At 46.0% G+C, this 19,117-nt stretch overlaps 1 protein-coding gene across 1 annotated transcript in view; it reads left to right on the plus strand.

Annotated features, from left to right (window-relative positions):
* CEP128 (centrosomal protein 128) overlaps positions 1-5,364 on the plus strand; it is a 524,271-nt gene extending 518,907 nt beyond the window's left edge. The window contains exon 24 of the mRNA XM_030215382.1: positions 4,303-5,364. Within this exon, the coding sequence (XP_030071242.1) occupies positions 4,303-4,388 (86 nt within the window). The 3' untranslated portion in view covers positions 4,389-5,364. The remainder of the gene's footprint in view (positions 1-4,302) is intronic.
* Positions 5,365-19,117: the final 13,753 nt, after the last annotated feature.

Consider the following 19,117-nt stretch of genomic DNA (forward strand, 5'->3'; position numbering starts at 1 on the left):
CGACACTTCCAGTTCAGAGCCCTCCCGTTCGGGTTGGCCACTGCTCCGCGGACCTTTTCCAAGGTAATGGTGGTCATAGCGGCCTTCCTGCGAAAGGAAGGAGTACAAGTCCATCCTTATCTGGACGACTGGTTGATCCGAGCCCCCTCTTATGCAGAGTGCGGCAAAGCTGTGGACCGGGTAGTTGCTCTTTTGAGCTCCCTGGGATGGATCATCAACTGGGAGAAGAGCCAGCTGCGCCCGACTCAGTCCCTGGAGTATCTGGGAGTTCGATTCGACACCCAAGTGGGCAGAGTGTTCCTGCCAGACAATCGGATTGTCAAGCTTCAGGCTCAGGTGGACCAGTTCCTAGTAGCCTCTCCTCTTCGGGCTTGGGACTATGTGCAGCTGTTGGGCTCTATGACGGCCACGATGGAAGTAGTGCCCTGGGCCAGGGCTCATATGAGACCACTACAACACTCTCTGCTGCAGCGCTGGACCCCGATGTCGGAGGATTATGCGGTGCGTCTTCCCTTGGATCCAGCAGTGCGCAAGGCGCTGAGCTGGTGGATGCAGACAGACAAGTTGTCTGCGGGAATGCCTCTGGTGTCCCCAGAGTGGATTGTCGTCACGACGGATGCCTCGTTATCGGGCTGGGGAGCCCACTGCTTGGGAAGGACAGCGCAGGGGCTCTGGTCTCCTGCAGAGGCAAAGTGGTCTATCAACCTCCTGGAACTCAGAGCCATTCGGTTGGCGCTTTTGGAGTTCATCCCGGTACTGGTGTTGAAGCCTGTACGGGTCCTGTCGGACAATGCCACGGCTGTGGCCTATGTCAACCGCCAGGGAGGTACCAAGAGCGCCCCTCTAGCCAAGGAAGCTATGAGTCTATGCCAGTGGGCGGAAGCGAACCTGGAACAGCTGTCAGCGGCCCACATTGCCGGAGTCATGAATGTCAAGGCGGACTTTCTCAGTCGCCATACCTTGGAGCCCGGAGAGTGGCAGCTATCTGCTCAGGCGTTCTTGGACATCACGAAGCGCTGGGGCCAGCCGAGCCTAGATCTGATGGCGTCATCGGCCAATTGCCAAGTGCCGCGCTTCTTCAGCAGAGGACGGGACCCTCGATCCCTGGGAGTAGATGCTCTTCTCCAACAATGGCCGACACAAGAGCTTCTCTATGTGTTCCCGCCCTGGCCCATGTTGGGCAGGGTACTAGACCGGGTGGCAAAGCATCCCGGCAGGATAATCCTGGTGGGTCCGGATTGGCCCCGGCGTCCCTGGTATGCGGACTTGATCAGGCTCTCAGTCGACGATCCTCTGCGGCTGCCAGTGGAGCAGGGCCTGTTACATCAGGGTCCCGTGGTGATGGAGGATCCCTCCCCCTTTGGTCTTACGGCCTGGCTATTGAGCGGCAGCGTCTGAGGAAGAAGGGCTTCTCAGACAAGGTCATCGCCACTATGCTGAGAGCGAGGAAACGCTCTACTTCTACTGCTTACGCCAGGGTTTGGCGTATCTTTGCAGCGTGGTGTGAAGCAGGCTCTCTTTCTCCTTTCACTGCTCCAATTTCTTCAGTGTTGGCGTTCCTGCAAGAAGGTCTGGACAAAGGCCTGTCGCTCAGTTCCCTTAAGGTCCAGGTAGCGGCTCTGGCTTGCTTCAGGGGCCGCCTGAAGGGTGCTTCCCTGGCTTCGCAGCCAGATGTGGTGCGCTTTCTCAAGGGGGTTATTCACCTGCGCCCTCCTCTGCACTCAGTGGTGCCTGCGTGGAATCTCAACCTGGTGCTGAGAGCATTGCAGAAGCCGCCGTTTGAACCCTTGTCGAGGGCATCTCTGAAAGACCTGACGTTGAAAGCAGTCTTTTTGGTGGCTATCACTTCAGCCAGAAGAGTTTCCGAGCTCCAGGCGCTCTCATGTCGAGAGCCTTTTCTACAGTTCACTGAGGCAGGAGTGACTATTCGCACAGTGCCTTCCTTCCTGCCCAAGATTGTTTCTCGCTTCCATGTGAATCAGCAGCTATGTCTCCCTTCCTTTCGTAGGGAGGACTACCCAGAGGAGTACTCTGCTCTTAAATATCTGGATGTGAGACGAGTCATCATCAGATACTTGGAAGTGACCAATGATTTCCGGAAATCGGATCATCTGTTTGTCCTGTATACAGGTCCTCGTAGGGGTCTGCAGGCTGCTAAGCCTACAGTGGCAAGATGGGTCAAGGAAGCCATTGCAGCGGCTTATGTGGCCGCGGGGAAGGTGCCGCCTATCCAGCTGAAGGCTCACTCTACAAGAGCTCAGGCGGCCTCGATGGCAGAGGCCGGTTCCGTCTCCTTGGAAGAGATATGCAAGGGGGCAACTTGGGCTTCGGCCCATACATTCTCCAAGCATTACCGCTTGACTGTGGCTGCTCGGGCGGAGGCCCGGTTTGGAGCTTCAGTGTTGCGGTCAGGGATTTCTATGTCCCGCCCTGGGTGAGTACTGCTTCGGTACATCCCACCAGTCTATGGATTGATCAGCTTGATGATATGGAAGGTAAAATTATGTATAATCATACCTGATAATTTTCTTTCCATTAATCATAGCTGATCAATCCATAGCCCCTCCCAGATATCTGTATTGTTTTTATTCTGGTTGCATTTCAGGTTCAAGTTTAGTCTTCAGTTACTTCAGAAAGACGTCGTGTTCAAGTTTTTTCACTTGGATTCTTCAAGAGTTAAGACGAGTTTGTGTTACAGTGAGCTGCTGCATTCCTCTCCCCTCCGTTTTACGGGGCTGGATTGAGACTTAAAATTCTGCCGGCACTCCCTCCCGCTTCGTGCGGCTGTAGGGCAGTTTTGTACCCCTCCCGCTTCGGCGGTGTTAGGGTCAGTCAGCTCCTCCCGCGGTTGCGGTTGCAGGATAAGCCAGATCCCCCCGCATCGGCGGGTGTGGTGTCCCTCCCCCGCTCCGCGGGGATGAGCTGGACGGATTCCCCTCCCCCACTTGTGTGGGGATGAGCTGGGTTAATTCCCCTCCCCCGTTTCGGCGGTGGTGAGCTGGGCAGAGTGTCCCTTCGTGGGTGTAATTCTCGAAGTGCTGAGTCCTGCGGATGGAGCTTTGATATCGACATACTGAGGAGTTTCCGGCAGCACATGACCACATATAGGGAGGCAAAAGTTTGCTCTCTATCTCCACCTGCTGGTAGATGGACACAACCCACCAGTCTATGGATTGATCAGCTATGATTAATGGAAAGAAAATTATCAGGTATGATTATACATAATTTTACCTTCTTTGTACGGATAATCAAGATATAAGGAACTGGTCTGAGTTTCAGTGTGTGTAGCAAGCTAGTCCGGGTGCACAATGAGTTTATAGTCAGTCACTCTATGTGTTAAAGGCTTGGGAGAACAGCCAGGCTTTCACCTGCTTCCTGAAGTAGAGGTGGTCTCAAGATATACACATCCCCTCTGGGTAGATTCCAGAGCATGGAGGCTACTCCTGAGAAAGCTGTCTGGCAGGTATCACATCCTACAGTTTCCTTTGATGAGGGGACAGATAATGATGATCCTTGAGAGGGATCTTAGAGGTCTCAAAGGTGTGTGAAGGGCTAACTTATTCTTTAAGCACAGTGGTCCATTTTGTCTGAGGGCCTTGAAAATCAAACATAGAGTTTTGGATTTAGCCCTGTAAGGCGCTGGTAGCCAGTGTAGTTTTTGCAGGAGGTGTGTGATGTGGTCACGCCGTTTGCAGCTTTCTATCAGTCATGCTGCAGCATTATAAGCATTAAACAGAGTCCAATCTCCCATAAATTTTGTCCTGTCTTTACATTCGCTCAGTTTTACAGTTCCCATCACTCTTGGATGAGTTTCATGAAATGCTGCTGTTGATTTATCTGGTGCTTCTGTTATTGATCTATTTATTCCTTATTGGTGAGTTGGATTTTTTTTTTTTAATTAAAGCTGCTTGAAAGAGCAGGAAGTCATAAAGCAGGTTCAGTAAATGTATCTAGATATTCCACAGAACCTACCCAGATAAATCTACTGCTGAATGTATCTGCTGGTCTTTAGGATAGTTATTTTTCCAACCAGAGTTATCCAGATAACTTTAGACTGTCAGTACAGAATATCAGTGCTAAACAGCTGGTGAACGGGGAGAAAATTTAAATCGCCGAGGTTTGGTTATTTCCTGATATTAACCGGACAAATCCTTTGTATATCAGTCTCAGTGCGGTGTGCTGTGTCCTACAAACTTGATTATAACCCCCATGTGCTAGTCCACCTCATTCTACAGGTTTTATAGACTGTTCATTTCAATCTGCAAAGTTAACCAATCTCCCCTGCTTTGTTCCCTTCTCTAGCATCACCAAAAACAGTGGTCCCTTTGGGATTTGACGCAGTGGGAGAAAGTTCCTTCAGTGTGACTGTCAACGGGACAAAGTCTTGAAGAGCAGAAGAGCTAAAGCTTGGGGTTTGCTGAGAATGTTCCGGTGCTTTAAGAAAACAGAGTTAGGACTGCACTACAGTTCCGCTCCAGATGTGCTGCTCAGGAAAGTGCAGTATTGCCAAATATGGATGGACACAACGGTTCCATCACATTCTCTTCTCAGCGATAAACTTATTTAACGTGAAGATATAATATGTATGTGGTGTATCCGCTGAAGGACTTTGTGGCTTAAAACTGATGGTGGTTAGTAAGCATTTACTTATATCCCTTGACCAAAGCACTGATAGGTATCTATGTATCCATCCCTACAACCAGCGGTTGAAAAGCTTGTACAGAACACCCTGTGCTAACACCTCTTCATTCAGCCGAGGACCAGTTCGTGCTTAGTGTACCCTGGTCTAACCCCAGGTGCTGTGGTAATACCTTTAATCTACCCCGCTTTCAGTGGCTTTTCACGAATCCTGCATCCGTTTCATGATCTGGCCTGTAAGGATTCAAGGCTTAATCTGCAGTCAGCATATCCAGGGATAGAAGTCACTCTGTAATATTTGTACAACTTTTGGGTTGCCTGTACGTGCCAGCTCCATGATCTTCAACGCAATCCATAGTCTACGGGTCTGAATAACCTTTTGTGCACACCTGGCTTCCGTGACTTGAAAATGGAATGCAGTGATCACGAGTTCTTTCCCAAGCTAATATCACGAGACAGTCATGGCATGTCTTCCAAAGGTTTTCAGAGCTCTGCTGGAGATTTTTTTTAAGTTTTACAGCAGGGTTGCAGATTGTGCTGGAAATCTGGGTGATTTGGATAACGTTTTAGGAATGCAGGACTTTCCAGAAGACTACAGAACAGTTGAAGGACGTGAAATGGGAATCTGCTCACCCGCAGTACGGAAAAGCACATCTTCCATTCCAGAGTCCGTTTTCATTTTCTATTAACTGAATATAAGGAAAGCTACCTTTAACCACCAGAAAGAGCAGGAAGTCATACAGCAGCCCCATATAGGCAGTATCTCCATTTTGTTCTGATGTAATTTCTGTTATTGGAGTGGCACTTTAAATGGCCATTGTGCCATCACAATCTGTGTGCTTCCTTTATTCACCACTGGTTTGCCATTGTTTGCAGTACTTAAAATGGCAATTGGAAAAATTAACAAAGAAAAAAAGACTGTAAGATTTATCTTAAATATTTTTAACGTTATTTTAGTGGCTGATGCTGTGGACCACATGCATCTTCCACTGGGATCCCTCCACACGTCTGCTGTCACACAGAGCTCGGTAGATAAAAAGGATTGGGCTCCTTTTAACTTCTCTGAAGCAGATTCACACTGGCCTTCAGCACTTACAGCCAGATATCGTGTGTGTGAGAGATCACATAGCTCTTAGTCAAATTAAAACCATTTGTGAGGTAAAATAGAAGAAAGGCAAAGCTGTAAAACTGTGTGGAGAAAAGAGCTTTGTAAAGCAAACAGTCACCTTCTGTCCTTTATTTGGACCATAGTTTCTGTCTAGTGTTAGTAACTCCTAGGCGTAGAAAAGGGTTTGGGATGCCACTAGGTACGTTTCCTCTTACCCTCTGTCATCTTCCTGAATAAGGAACCAATCAGCAACCAACGTGCTCTGTACCTCAAAAGAGCAAATCCCAGGGAGCCAGTAAGAAGTTCTTCATCGGGAACCCTGTTTGGAGTTAAATACTCAGGCCTATATCCATTATGTATTTTCCCACTATTCCAGAACCTGTTGGATAGTTGCATCCATCAGCCAGCAGGTGGCGATAGAGAACTTAGATTGTGAGCCCTCACCTTGAGCTACTACTGAAAAATAAATAAATAAATAAAAATAACTATTGAGAGCTTTAAGTCTGTCCCCATATGTTTTATGAAAGAGACCACTGACCAATTTTGTAACCGCCCTCTGGACTGACTCCATCCTGTTTTTATCTTTTCATAGGTGCGGTCTCCAGAATTAAGTACATAAGTACATAAGTAGTGCCATACTGGGAAAGACCAAAGGTCCATCTAGCCCAGCATCCTGTCACCGACAGTGGCCAATCCAGGTCAAGGGCACCTGGCACGCTCCCCAAACGTAAAAACATTCCAGACAAGTTATACCTAAAAATGCGGAATTTTTCCAAGTCCATTTAATAGCGGTCTATGGACTTGTCCTTTAGGAATCTATCTAACCCCTTTTTAAACTCCGTCAAGCTAACCGCCCGTACCACGTTCTCCGGCAACGAATTCCAGAGTCTAATTACACGTTGGGTGAAGAAAAATTTTCTCCGATTCGTTTTAAATTTACCACACTGTAGCTTCAACTCATGCCCTCTAGTCCTAGTATTTTTGGATAGCGTGAACAGTCGCTTCACATCCACCCGATCCATTCCACTCATTATTTTATACACTTCTATCATATCTCCCCTCAGCCGTCTCTTCTCCAAGCTGAAAAGCCCTAGCCTTCTCAGCCTCTCTTCATAGGAAAGTCGTCCCATCCCCACTATCATTTTCGTCGCCCTTCGCTGTACCTTTTCCAATTCTACTATATCTTTTTTGAGATACGGAGACCAGTACTGAACACAATACTCCAGGTGCGGTCGTACCATGGAGCGATACAACGGCATTATAACATCCGCACACCTGGACTCCATACCCTTCCTAATAACACCCAACATTCTATTCGCTTTCCTAGCCGCAGCAGCACACTGAGCAGAAGGTTTCAGCGTATCATCGACGACGACACCCAGATCCCTTTCTTGATCCGTAACTCCTAACGCGGAACCTTGCAAGACGTAGCTATAATTCGGGTTCCTCTTACCCACATGCATCACTTTGCACTTGTCAACATTGAACTTCATCTGCCACTTGCACGCCCATTCTCCCAGTCTCGCATGGTCCTCCTGTAATCGTTCACATTCCTCCTGCAACTTGACGACCCTGAATAATTTTGTGTCATCGGCGAATTTAATTACCTCACTAGTTATTCCCATCTCTAGGTCATTTATAAATACATTAAAAAGCAACGGACCCAGCACAGACCCCTGCGGGACCCCACTAACTACCCTCCTCCACTGAGAATACTGGCCACGCAATCCTACTCTCTGCTTCCTATCTTTCAACCAGTTCTTAATCCATAATAATACCCTACCTCCGATTCCATGACTCTGCAATTTCTTCAGGAGTCTTTCGTGCGGCACTTTGTCAAACGCCTTCTGAAAATCCAGATATACAATATCAACCGGCTCCCCATTGTCCACATGTTTGCTTACCCCCTCAAAAAAATGCATTAGATTGGTGAGGCAAGACTTCCCTTCACTAAATCCGTGCTGACTTTGTCTCATCAGTCCATGTTTTTGTATATGCTCTGCAATTTTATTCTTAATAATAGCCTCCACCATCTTGCCCGGCACCGACGTCAGACTCACCGGTCTATAATTTCCCGGATCTCCTCTGGAACCCTTCTTAAAAATCGGAGTAGCATTGGCTACCCTCCAGTCTTCCAGTACTACACTCGATTTTAGGGACAGATTGCATATTTCTAACAGTAGCTCCGCAAGTTCATTTTTTAGTTCTAGTTGCACACAGTATTCCAAGTGGGGCCTATCACCTCTTTTTTCCTGCTGGTGATCTCTCTCCCTATGCACCCAAGCATCCTTCTGGCTTTGACCATCACCTTTTCTACCTATTTGGCCACCTTCAGATCAACAGACACAATCACCCACAAGAAAGAGGTTTGCTGGAGAGATGGACATGGGGGAAGTCACTGCTTGCCCTGGGATTGATAGCATGGAATAAGTACATAAGTATTGCCATACTGGGAAAGACCAAAGGTCCATCAAGCCCAGCATCCTGTTTCCAACAGTGGCCAGTCCAAATCACAAATACCTGGCAAGATCCCAAAAAGTACAAAACATTTTATTCTGTTTATCCCAGAAAGAGTGGATTTCCCCCAAGTCCATTTAATAACGGTCTATGGACTTTTCCTTTAGGAAGCCGTCCAAACCTTTTTTTAAACTCCACTAAGCTAACCGCTTTTACCACATTCTCTTGCAACAAATTCCAGAGTTTAGCTACACGTTGAGTGAAGAAATATTTTCTCCGATTCGTTTTAAATTTACTACGTTGTAGCTTCATCGCATGCCCCCTAGTCCTAGTATTTTTGGATAGCATAAACAGACACTTCACATCTACCCGTTCAACTCCACTCATTATTTTATAGACCTCTATCATATCTCCCCTCAGCCACCTTTTCTCCAAACTGAAGAGCCCTAGCCGCTTTAGCCTTTCCTCATAGGGAAGTCGTCCCATCCCCTTTATCATTTTCGTCGCCCTTCTCTGCACCTTTACTAATTCCACTATATCTTTTTTGAGATGTGGCGACCAGAATTGAACACAGTATTCAAGGTGCGGTCGCACCGGAGTGATACAAAGGCATTATAACGTCCTCATTTTTTTCCATTCCTTTCCTAATAATACCTAACATTCTATTTGCTTTCTTAGCCGCAGCAGCACACTGAACAGAAGGTTTCAACGTATCATCAACGACAACACCTAGATCCCTTTCTTGGTCGGTGACTCCTAACGTGGAACATTGCATCACCTTGCACTTGCTCACATTAAACGTCATCTGCCATTTAGCTGCCCAGTCTCCCAATCTCGTAAGGTCCCTTCTGTAATTTTTCACAATCCTGTTGCGAGTTAACGACTTTGAATAACTTTGTGTCATCAGCAAATTTAATTACCTCGCTAGTTACTCCCATCTCTAAATCATTTATAAATATATTAAAAAGCAGTGGTCCTAGCACAGACCCCTGAGGAACCCCACTAGCTACCCTTCTCCATTGTGAATACTGCCCATTTAATCCCACTCTCTGTTTCCTATCCTTCAGCCAGTTTTTAATCCAGAATAGGACATTTCCTCCTATCCCATGACCCTCCAATTTCCTCTGTAGCCTTTCATGAGGTACCTTGTCAAACACCTTCTGAAAATCCAGATACACAATATCAGCCGGCTCCCCTTTATCCACATGTTTGTTTACTCCTTCAAAGAATTGAAGTAAATTGGTCAGGCAAGATTTCCCCACACAAAAGCCGTGCTGACTTGGTCCCATAATCCATGTCCTTGGATGTGCTCTGTAATTTTGTTTTTAATAATAGCCTCTTAACATTTTCCCCGGCACCGACGTCAGACTCACCGGTCTATAATTTCCCGGATCTCCCCTGGAACCTTTTTTGAAAATTGGCGTTACATTGGCCACCCTCCAATCTTCCAGAACCACGCTCGATTTTAAGGATAAATTGCATATCACTAACAGTAGCTCCGCAAGCTCATTTTTCAGTTCTATCAGTACTCTAGGATGAATACCATCCAGTCCAGGAGATTTGCTACTCTTCAGTTTGCTGAACTTCCCCATTACGTCCTCCAGGTTTACCGTGAAGTCAGTAATTTTCTCCGACTCGTCCGCTTGAAATACCATTTCCAACACCGGTATCCCACCCAAATCTTCCTCAGTGAAGACCGAAGGAAAGAATTCATTCAATCTCTCCACTACGTCTTTATCTTCCTTGATTGCCCCTTTTACCCCTCTGTCATCCAGCGGCCCAACCGATTCTTTTGCCGGCTTCCTGCTTTTAATATACCGAAATTTTTTTTTACTATGTTAGTGGGACTAGCTTAGTGGGACACAGAGCTGGAACGCCTGGGTATTTAGGTAAAGAGAATGAAGCACAGTGCAATCCTGGTATGTCCAGTGTTTCCCAAATAGCCTTTAACGTTTTCTATAACATTTGGTGTTTGAATGATGACCTGAATAATTGCTAAGACACTGTATTCAGTTTCTTGCCTTGTCTACTGGAGACACATTTAAATAGTAAGTAGATCTATATCACGTTTCACAATGTTGCCTGCCCCCCCCCCCCCCCCCCACACACACACAAAAAACACTTGCCCAGTGCTATAAATCATTTTTATAACAATCCAGCCATTAAACTTGCTTATTCAGAGGACATCACAGATAAAGACCATATAGTCTGTGCAGTCTGCCCATCCATACCATCTATTATCCGTTTGAAATAGAACCTAGAAAATGACAGTAGATAAAGGCCCTATGGCCTATCCAGTCTGCCTCTCCATACAATCTATTGTCCTTCTCCTTTAGAGATCTTATGTGTTTGCTCCTAAAAGTCTTAATTGGGGGTATGTCACAAAATGCCTAGCCATCTGCCTGATGTTACCCCATGGCCACTTAGCGGGTCTGTCCCCAGCACAACTCAGGTCCACTTGCACCTTCTGTTTGTGCTCTACACTAGCACCCTCCTCCCACTGACTTGGGTCGTAACCACCTCTGGGCAAGTCTCCCGCTCTCAAATTATCCCCAGTGATTTCTAAGTTACTGAGGCCACACTCCCAGTGGTCCCACTGTTCCCAGAAAGCACGTACAGACCCAACACATGAACCACCAGGATTCTTTATCAGTCCAGACAGGCAGAGGCAATAAACTGAAAAGGAATGTATATTGTCTTTAAAAATTGAACTATGAACAATCAGCAAACAATAACAGGTATCTGAAATATGGATCAATTATAACACTAACTAAACATTTGCTTACTTTTTGAAAAGTACCCAGGAAGATCAGGATATATAACTGTTTGTTCACTGAGCCTCAGCAAAGAGATCCTGCTCTCTTTTCTTCCTGGCTAAGACTGAAGGCAAAATCAGTACACTCTAAAGGAAATGAGCTCCTGGGCCAATCAGAGCCCAGTCAACAAGATTTAAAAGTATACTGCTGCTTGCTTCCTGCTTGTGTTAAAAAAAAAGAACATTCAGTTCCCTGTAACAGCTTTAAACACCACCTGCTGGCCAAATAGGAGAAATACACTTCAGGACATAATTAAGGCAGGAAAATATCCGATGCATTTTACAGGCTTAAAACACATTGTTTCTTCATAGGGTAATTATCAAGCTGCATTACATCTATACTGTGCATTATTTCTTAATGTGTGTTAAAGAGCTATAATGCAAGTTCCAGTGCAGTAACGCAGTGTTTTTTAGGTCACCGCAGGGTACATAGTAATGAGCTGCAAATGCATGCAAAACACTTCATTACCATGTATATCCTATAGCCTATTGCTAGAAACATAACCTGATCCAAAAACTGGGGTTATTTTGCCATCCTGGGAGCATTAGGCATCTTAAAGAGGCCGGCCACAGTTAAATAAGGTGCCCCACCCCCTCCAATCACAAATCCCTCTGCCAAAGAAGCCCCATTTGTAACCCGTTAGGCCTCCCTAGTTCCAAGACCCCCCACCACTGGAGGCTCCCTTCAAAGTCCAATTTCCATCCCACCCCCCAGTTGACCTCCCCCCAGCAACACCCGTAAGCCTTTATTTGGGCCTACCTTACAAATTCCCTGGGGTCTTGTGGGGTCTGGGCAGTAGCAATCCCCAGTTTCTCCTGCTCTTTCTGGCACAGGGTTCAAAATGGAGTCGGTGAGCCCTAGCAGCTGTGGCTTTTGTGGCCCTTGCTAATAATACTGCTTGCAAGGTGGTTCACAAGCAGCATTATTCATTTACCATGGGAACCAGTAACTTGCGGTTCTGGTTACTGACTCTCGTGGTAACTCAAGGTGCAGTAAAAGCCCAGCTGTTACCGTACCTTGATAACTACCCCCCCCCCCCCCCTAAATGTTATCACCAGCGTTTTACAGAGAAACCTAAAGCGGAATATCAAGATGCTGTGTGTGTCCTTTAGGATCTAAAATGCTCCAGGAACCTCCACTGAAGAGATTTGCTACTAGGTGCAGGCCAGAGATCTTCCTATCCCAAATCTCACAGTTGCAGTACATAATCTGGTATCTCTCCTGAGTGATATGCAACATAAAGAGATTGCTCTTTTCCCCTATGAAAACAGGACTGCTTCACATGGACCAGTTATTAGGCTCATGTTTTCCCCTACCTCTTGGTCCCATTTTTCTGTCCTTATACGGAAAAGGAAATCGCCTAATGGCTAGAGCAACGGCTAAAGACCAGGGAACCCAGGGTTCAGTTCCTGCTTCAGCATCACATAGGTTCACCAAATCTCTTACACTTACTGCATGCATTCAGGGAAGCTCAGGAACATCACCTCATTATGTTTAGGTCAGGAGTTCCATCAAAGCAGCGTTTATTTTTTAAAACCTAGCACTGCAGCGTGCCCTTGATACAATCTGGCCGATATTCAGCCAGTGGCGGACAGCATTTTTTATCTGCTGCTGGCGCTAAAATTGTAAATTCCGTGCTGGGCCCTGTGCAAGCTTCAGCATTGATGCCCAGATAATCACAAGCTCCGCACTGTTCCAAGCAGCGCTCCAAACATAGCACTGGAACAGCGTGGGGCTTTACCGCCCCTGTGATCAGAGGGGCGCTATTATCTCTGATCATAGGGTAAAATGCGGGAAGATTGTGCCTGAGCACGCACTCAGGCACAATCCTCCCGCACTTGTTTGACAGGTCCAGGCTGTCAAAAGCCCAGACCTATCAAATACAGGGACTGAAGGTCTGTAGGACCACCAGACCCCCTGAAACAACAAGGCCCTAGTGGCCTAGTGTCCCCACCGAACCCCAACCCTAAGCCAGCGACATGGGGACTAGAAGTCCGGCAGACCTCCAGTCCCCCCAACACACAATCACGGGGGGCTGGAGATCCGGACCTCCAGCCCTCATGTCTCTGGCTTGGTGTGGGGGGGGGGGGGGGGGTCGGGGTTCCTGAGGGGGGCTCCTGCGGGGGGGGGGGAGTTATATTGGGGGAATTGGGGGGGCTGCTAGCATGCAAATGCATCTTGGACAGGGCTCTCCATTCCTCCTCGATGGACTGCAAAACCTAACACCAGCTCCAAGCTGGCATAGGGTTTGGTTCGCTGGCCACTGATCATTGGGGAGGTATATGTTTAGCATACATTTGCATGCTACTTGTGATGAGAGCCCTGTTTAGCATGCTGCTTGTGGTGAGAGCCTGTTAGCACGTTGTTTCACACGCTCGGGGGCTCTGATCATGAGGCGGTAGCAAATCATCGGCCCATGAATTACCAGTTTTTTAAAAACTGGCTAACGCATGCTCGGTTAAGTCAGTATTCAGGCTTAACTGGTCTTGGGCTACTAAATAAAGATAGGACAGTTGTTTGCGCAGTCCTGTTTATGCACTAAACATGGCTGTTTAGCTCAATATTGGGAGCTAACCGGACTCCACCTCTGGAAGTCCCCCGACATAACCGGCTTGCACTTCGGCACTAACTGGTCATTTTTCAGTGCCACTAACCGGTTAAGTACCACTGAAGATGACTGGATAACCACATACAAGTGTGTTAACCGGTCAGCGACTGTTCCCAGCCAGTTAACTTGCTTTGACTATCGGCCAGAGTGGTTTACAGAGCACCTTTCAAGGCTGACCACGCTGCTCAAGCCAGTAAGATCTGTCTAAAACTAACGGTGATCATCAGTTCTCCAAACCTGAATCTCTGCATTGTTAAATACGTATGCTTTGTCATTCAGGTTAAGAATCAGGGGTCACCAAGCAACTTGTAGGTGATTTTCTTTTTATTGGACTAAGTCAGTAAATCTAGTTTATGGACCCTGATTTCTGCATGTGAATGATTTTGGGTTGCACAGGTGATATTTTGTAGTATAACAAGGTTGAAATCATGCTCCTCATCACTGGACATTAAGCTTTGTGCTTCCTGCAAATGTTAACTCAAGATTGCATCACAAGTGGGATAAATGCAGCTGGAGTGTCTCAGCTTCTTTCGTAGAAGAGTATCTGAAAGCAATACGAAAAAATAGATTTTTTTTTTTAAACCAGGTAACTGATCTGGTCTACCTCGGTAGAAAGGAGCTGCACACATGCATCCCCTTGGACTCATCTTTATCAAGTGTCTCTTGTCACTCTCGTAGCTTTTAGTTACCTCAGTACAGAGAACCTCTGGGCCCCATTCGCTGACGATAATAAAATGGTGCTGCTTACACGAAGCGTATAGTTCTACCGAGCATTTGAATGAACAGCTTTTTAATATTGTTTTTAAGCATTTTAAAAGAAATTTTATAGCTCATGTTGGGGGAAGAAAACATTTACTGTGTGTATTTTATATTTTCAGGGCATTGAAATCATTTATCTTTTCTATCTTGTTTAACGCCTCTTAATATTTTCTATGTTTGTACGGTATTGATTTGTATTTTGTATGTTTTCACTTGCCCGCTACCAGAATTGTGCCTTTGAACTTTTATATAATATTAAAAGCGGAAACTGAGATGTACCATTAAAGTTAGACTGTTATGTGGAATGTAGTTCAGGGTACTCTGCCAGCCACACTTTTTTTTTTTTTTTCAGAAGGCGTTTGGGTTTATATTGATGTACGGTTTACGGAGAGTCTGCAGATTTTATACAAAATGTTCTTTGACGTGTTTTTAAACATCTGTTTTAGTCATTGGTGAGAATGGAGCTGAATGGTTTTGGTGAATGGTTACTATCCTATCAAGATTGCCGTTCTTTTCTAGAAGTTTATAAAATTACTAGTAAAAAAAGGCCCGTTTCTGACACAAATGAAACGGGCGCTAGCAAGGTTTTCCTCGGCTCCCCTGCTGCCACCCATGTCCAGCGACCCTCCTCTCCCCCTGCGCCCACTGCAGCCACCCATGTCCAGCGAACCTCCTCTCTCCCCTGCCCCCCTCCTGCCACCCATGTCCAGCGACCCTTCTCTCTCCTCTGCCCCTCGTTCAGCCACCCATGTCCAGCGACCCTCCTCCCTCCCCTGCCCCCCCTTCAGCCACCCATGTCCAGCGACCCCCTGCCCCCCCTGCAGCCACCCATGTCCAATGACCCTCCTCTCTCCCCTGCCCCCCCTCCAGCCACCCATGTCCAGCGACCCTCCTCTGGACATGGATCAGCTGTGAGGCATGTTTTTTTTCCCCCTGGGTTCTGAAGTTGACATCATAATGGCTACGGTGATGTCAGCCTGATGTACGGAGCCTAGCAGACCAACTCGGAATGAGCCACGGTCCCAGGCAAGTCAGAACGTTGGAGGTGAGAATTATTACATAGGATTATTGTACACCACTCTGATTGATAAAGAAGAGTGGTATATCAAGATTTTTAAACGATTAAACTATTGTGGGAGATCGTAATCAGCAGTATTGTGAAGACATGCCAGTGGGATTACTGGAAAGCCCCAGAGTAAACTTAATTACACCTTCCCGCATCTGTGTTCAAAATGAGAGCAACAGAGGTGAATTCTGTGTTATCAAACAAGAACACAGGATGGAAATCAGCATTCTCATTATACATTTACTCATCATACCTTTCCCAAACCTTTGTATAGGTGTCATACATGAACAGGTGGTTTTGTAGCCGTTCTTTTACATGCTCAAAATCATAAATTGAGAACAGTTTAGAATTTATGGACTTTATTCAATAAAGACTGACTCCCTGGTATTCAGCCGGCAGCAGTGAGCATTTTGCTGCCCACCACTGGCGTTCTTCTCGGATATTCACTTCTGGACGCTGTCCGGGCTTCAGCATTGAACACCCGTGGTTTTTTTTGAGCCGGCTAAGTCAATATTGCATTGGCTTCCAATTGAGGAACGTATCACCTTCAAAATCTGCACCCTAGTCCACAAAATTCTTTACGGAGAATACCCTGGATTCATGACAAACCTAATCAATCTACCTTCCAGGAATATATCCAGATCATCCCGTTCATACTTAAACCTCCATTACCCTAACTGCAACGGTCTCAAATATAAATCCAGTTATGCATCCACCTTCTCCTGTATAAGTACACAACTATGGAATGCACTGCCAAAAGCTGTGAAAACAATCCACAATCACCTTAATTTCAGGAAATCACTCGAGACCAGCTTATTCGGAAAGGCCTACCCCAAGGATCCAACGTAAGTCCCTATATTCTGCAACACAGCAAATTAATAGACTGTATTGACCACTTTTAGCCTTTCACCTTTTATTTTTTGTTACATTTGTACCCTGTGCTTTCCCACTCATAGCAGGCTCAATGTGGCTTACATATTGTATACAGGTACTTATTTGTACCTGGGGCAATGGAGGGTTAAGTGACTTGCCCAGAGTCACAAGGAGCTGCCTGTGCCTGAAGTGGGAATTGAACTCAGTTCCCCAGGACCAAAGTCCACCACCCTAACCACTAGGCCACTCCTCCACTATTGCTACTATTTGAGATTCTACATGGAATGTTGCTATTCCACTAGCAAAGTCGGCCCTTGCAGATCACCAATGTGGCCGCGCAGGCTTCTACATGGAATGTTGCAGATCACCAATGTGGCCGCGCAGGCTTCTACATGGAATGTTGGTAGTGGAATAGCAACATTCCATGTAGAATCTCCAATAGTAGCAACATTCCATGTAGAATGTCCAATAGTAGCAACATTCAATGTGGAATCTCCAATAGTATCTATTTTATTTTTGTTACATTTGTACCCTGCGCTTTCCCACTCATGGCAGGCTCAATGCGGCTTACATGGGGCAATGGAGGGTTAAGTGACTTGCCCAGAGTCACAAGGAGCTGCCTGTGCCTGAAGTGGGAATCCAACTCAGTTCCTCAGTTCCCCAGGACCAAAGTCCACCACCCTAACCACTATACCCTAACCACTAGACCACTCCTCCACCCCATTTTTTTTATCTCCCTGTCCTCTACACTATGTTATCTGTATAGTTACCGGATTGGCGACTGCCTTTACGGTTTGATGTTAGCCACATTGAGCCTGCAAATTGGTGGGAAAATGTGGGGTACAAATGTGTTAAATAAATAAATAAATATTCAGCCCTTTCCCGCATAAGCTAAACCACTTAAAGATAGGACTGTTATTTATGCAGCCTGATTTAAACAGTTTATTTATGCGTTGAGGGGCTGAATATCTGCACTTAACCTGGCTCCGCCCCTGGAATACCCATGTTAGCCGCTTTCTAGTTTGGCGCTAACTAGTTGGTTTTCAGTGAAGATAACCAGTTAAGTGCTGCTGAAAATGACCAGTCACAATCAAGTGATTTAATGAGTCAGTGGCAGGGGCGTAGCCAGACACCCAATTTTGGATGGGCCTGGGCCCAAGATGGGTGGGCAGAAGAACTCCGCCCTGTCCCACAAGTGATTTGGTCTCCCTCTCTCGCCTGCATGCCATATGGTCTCTCAAACATCCCTCCTCTCAAACATCCCTCATACCTTTTAAATAGCAGATTTTCACTGGCAGCAATTAATACACACTGCTCATGTTGGCTCCACAGCCTTCCCTCTGATGTAACTTCCTGTTTCCGCATAGGCAGGAATACATCAGAGGGAAGGTTATGGGGCCAGTGCAAGCAGTATGTATCAGTCACTGCTCACTGCAGGCAAAGATATGCTATTTAAAAGGTATGCAAGAAGGGACAGTTGTTAAGAGTTTTCGGCTGGTGGGACTTGGGGATCCATGCCAGCCACATCATAGGTTTGCTGATACTGGGTGGGCCTGGGCCCACCCGAGCCCACCCTTGGCTACGCCTCTGGTCAGTGGCCATTTCCAGCCAGTTAAATAAATCATTTTGAATTTTGGCCAGTTTTTTGGGATTTTTTTTTTTTTTGCTTGCTCAAGCAAAGAATGGGAGAAAGTCTATTTTAAATTGATGCTCTTTGCACATTCGTGCTCAGTTTCTTTCAGGTTGGATATATCAGTGCCAGCTTTTTTTCTCCTGGCTCACGGTGACTCAAGATAGTAGGACCAGTGGCGTCATGAACAGGAGGAGCTTGAAGCAAGGCCAGATGGAACCCACTATTGACACTGAGCAGTAACAAGTAGAATGAAAAGGCAGTTCAGGCCAGAAAAAGGAAAACTGACCCGGGGACACATGGGTGCCTAGTGTCTTACGTTTACAGGGTGACCCTTAGTTGTCTCAAGATGCTTTACTGTGTGAAGTGGGGAAACAGAGCTAGTATTTATGATACAGAAGATAAGTACATGCATAGCCCAGTTCATCAGCTTTATATTAAGAGATCAGTAAAATATAAAATAATTTTTAAAAAAATTCTTCACATTTATAAATGCAACCAGTCAATTGATGTATCATGGACTTGCATAGAAATTTTACATTTAGATGGTTTATCAGGACCTTTTATTTAAAATATTGCATATGAATATTTGCAGATGTCTTTGGGTTAAACTCACAGTATTTCACCTTTCATCCCAACAGAAGGCTCAATTCTAGGTTAGGTACTGCCAGCCCTGGGGCACAGTGTGGTCGTTTGTTTAAAGGATAACATCTAACAGCAGACAGTTCAGGTATGGTTCAGTTAAATTGGAAGATGCTGTTGTGTGATTTGTCTGAGGTTGTACAGTACCACGAAAAAATGTGTCACTAAAACTACTTGACATTTCTAGATGTTACTAGGCAAGCAGATACATGTATGAGACAGCACGCTTACATTTTAGTTAAGATACAAACAAGACATTTTCTATTAACCAAACTATTACAGTAAATATGATCAAAGTGAAAAAAAAACTAAGTCCAGGGAAATCAAGGAGCTTGGACTTAAAAGCAGTTGGGGAAAGACACTCTCTGTGTCCTACTTGAACATGACCAAAGAAGGGACCAAGACATACCAACTTGAAAAGACTGTGCTTTTTGGGGGGTAATTCTGGGCATACAATGTCCCAAGGCCCAAAACACAGCATTTCATCCCTTATCATATATAGCTCCCTTGGAGGTAGCAG

This window comes from Microcaecilia unicolor, chromosome 9 (assembly GCF_901765095.1).
Source record: "Microcaecilia unicolor chromosome 9, aMicUni1.1, whole genome shotgun sequence".
Classification (NCBI taxonomy): domain Eukaryota; kingdom Metazoa; phylum Chordata; class Amphibia; order Gymnophiona; family Siphonopidae; genus Microcaecilia; species Microcaecilia unicolor.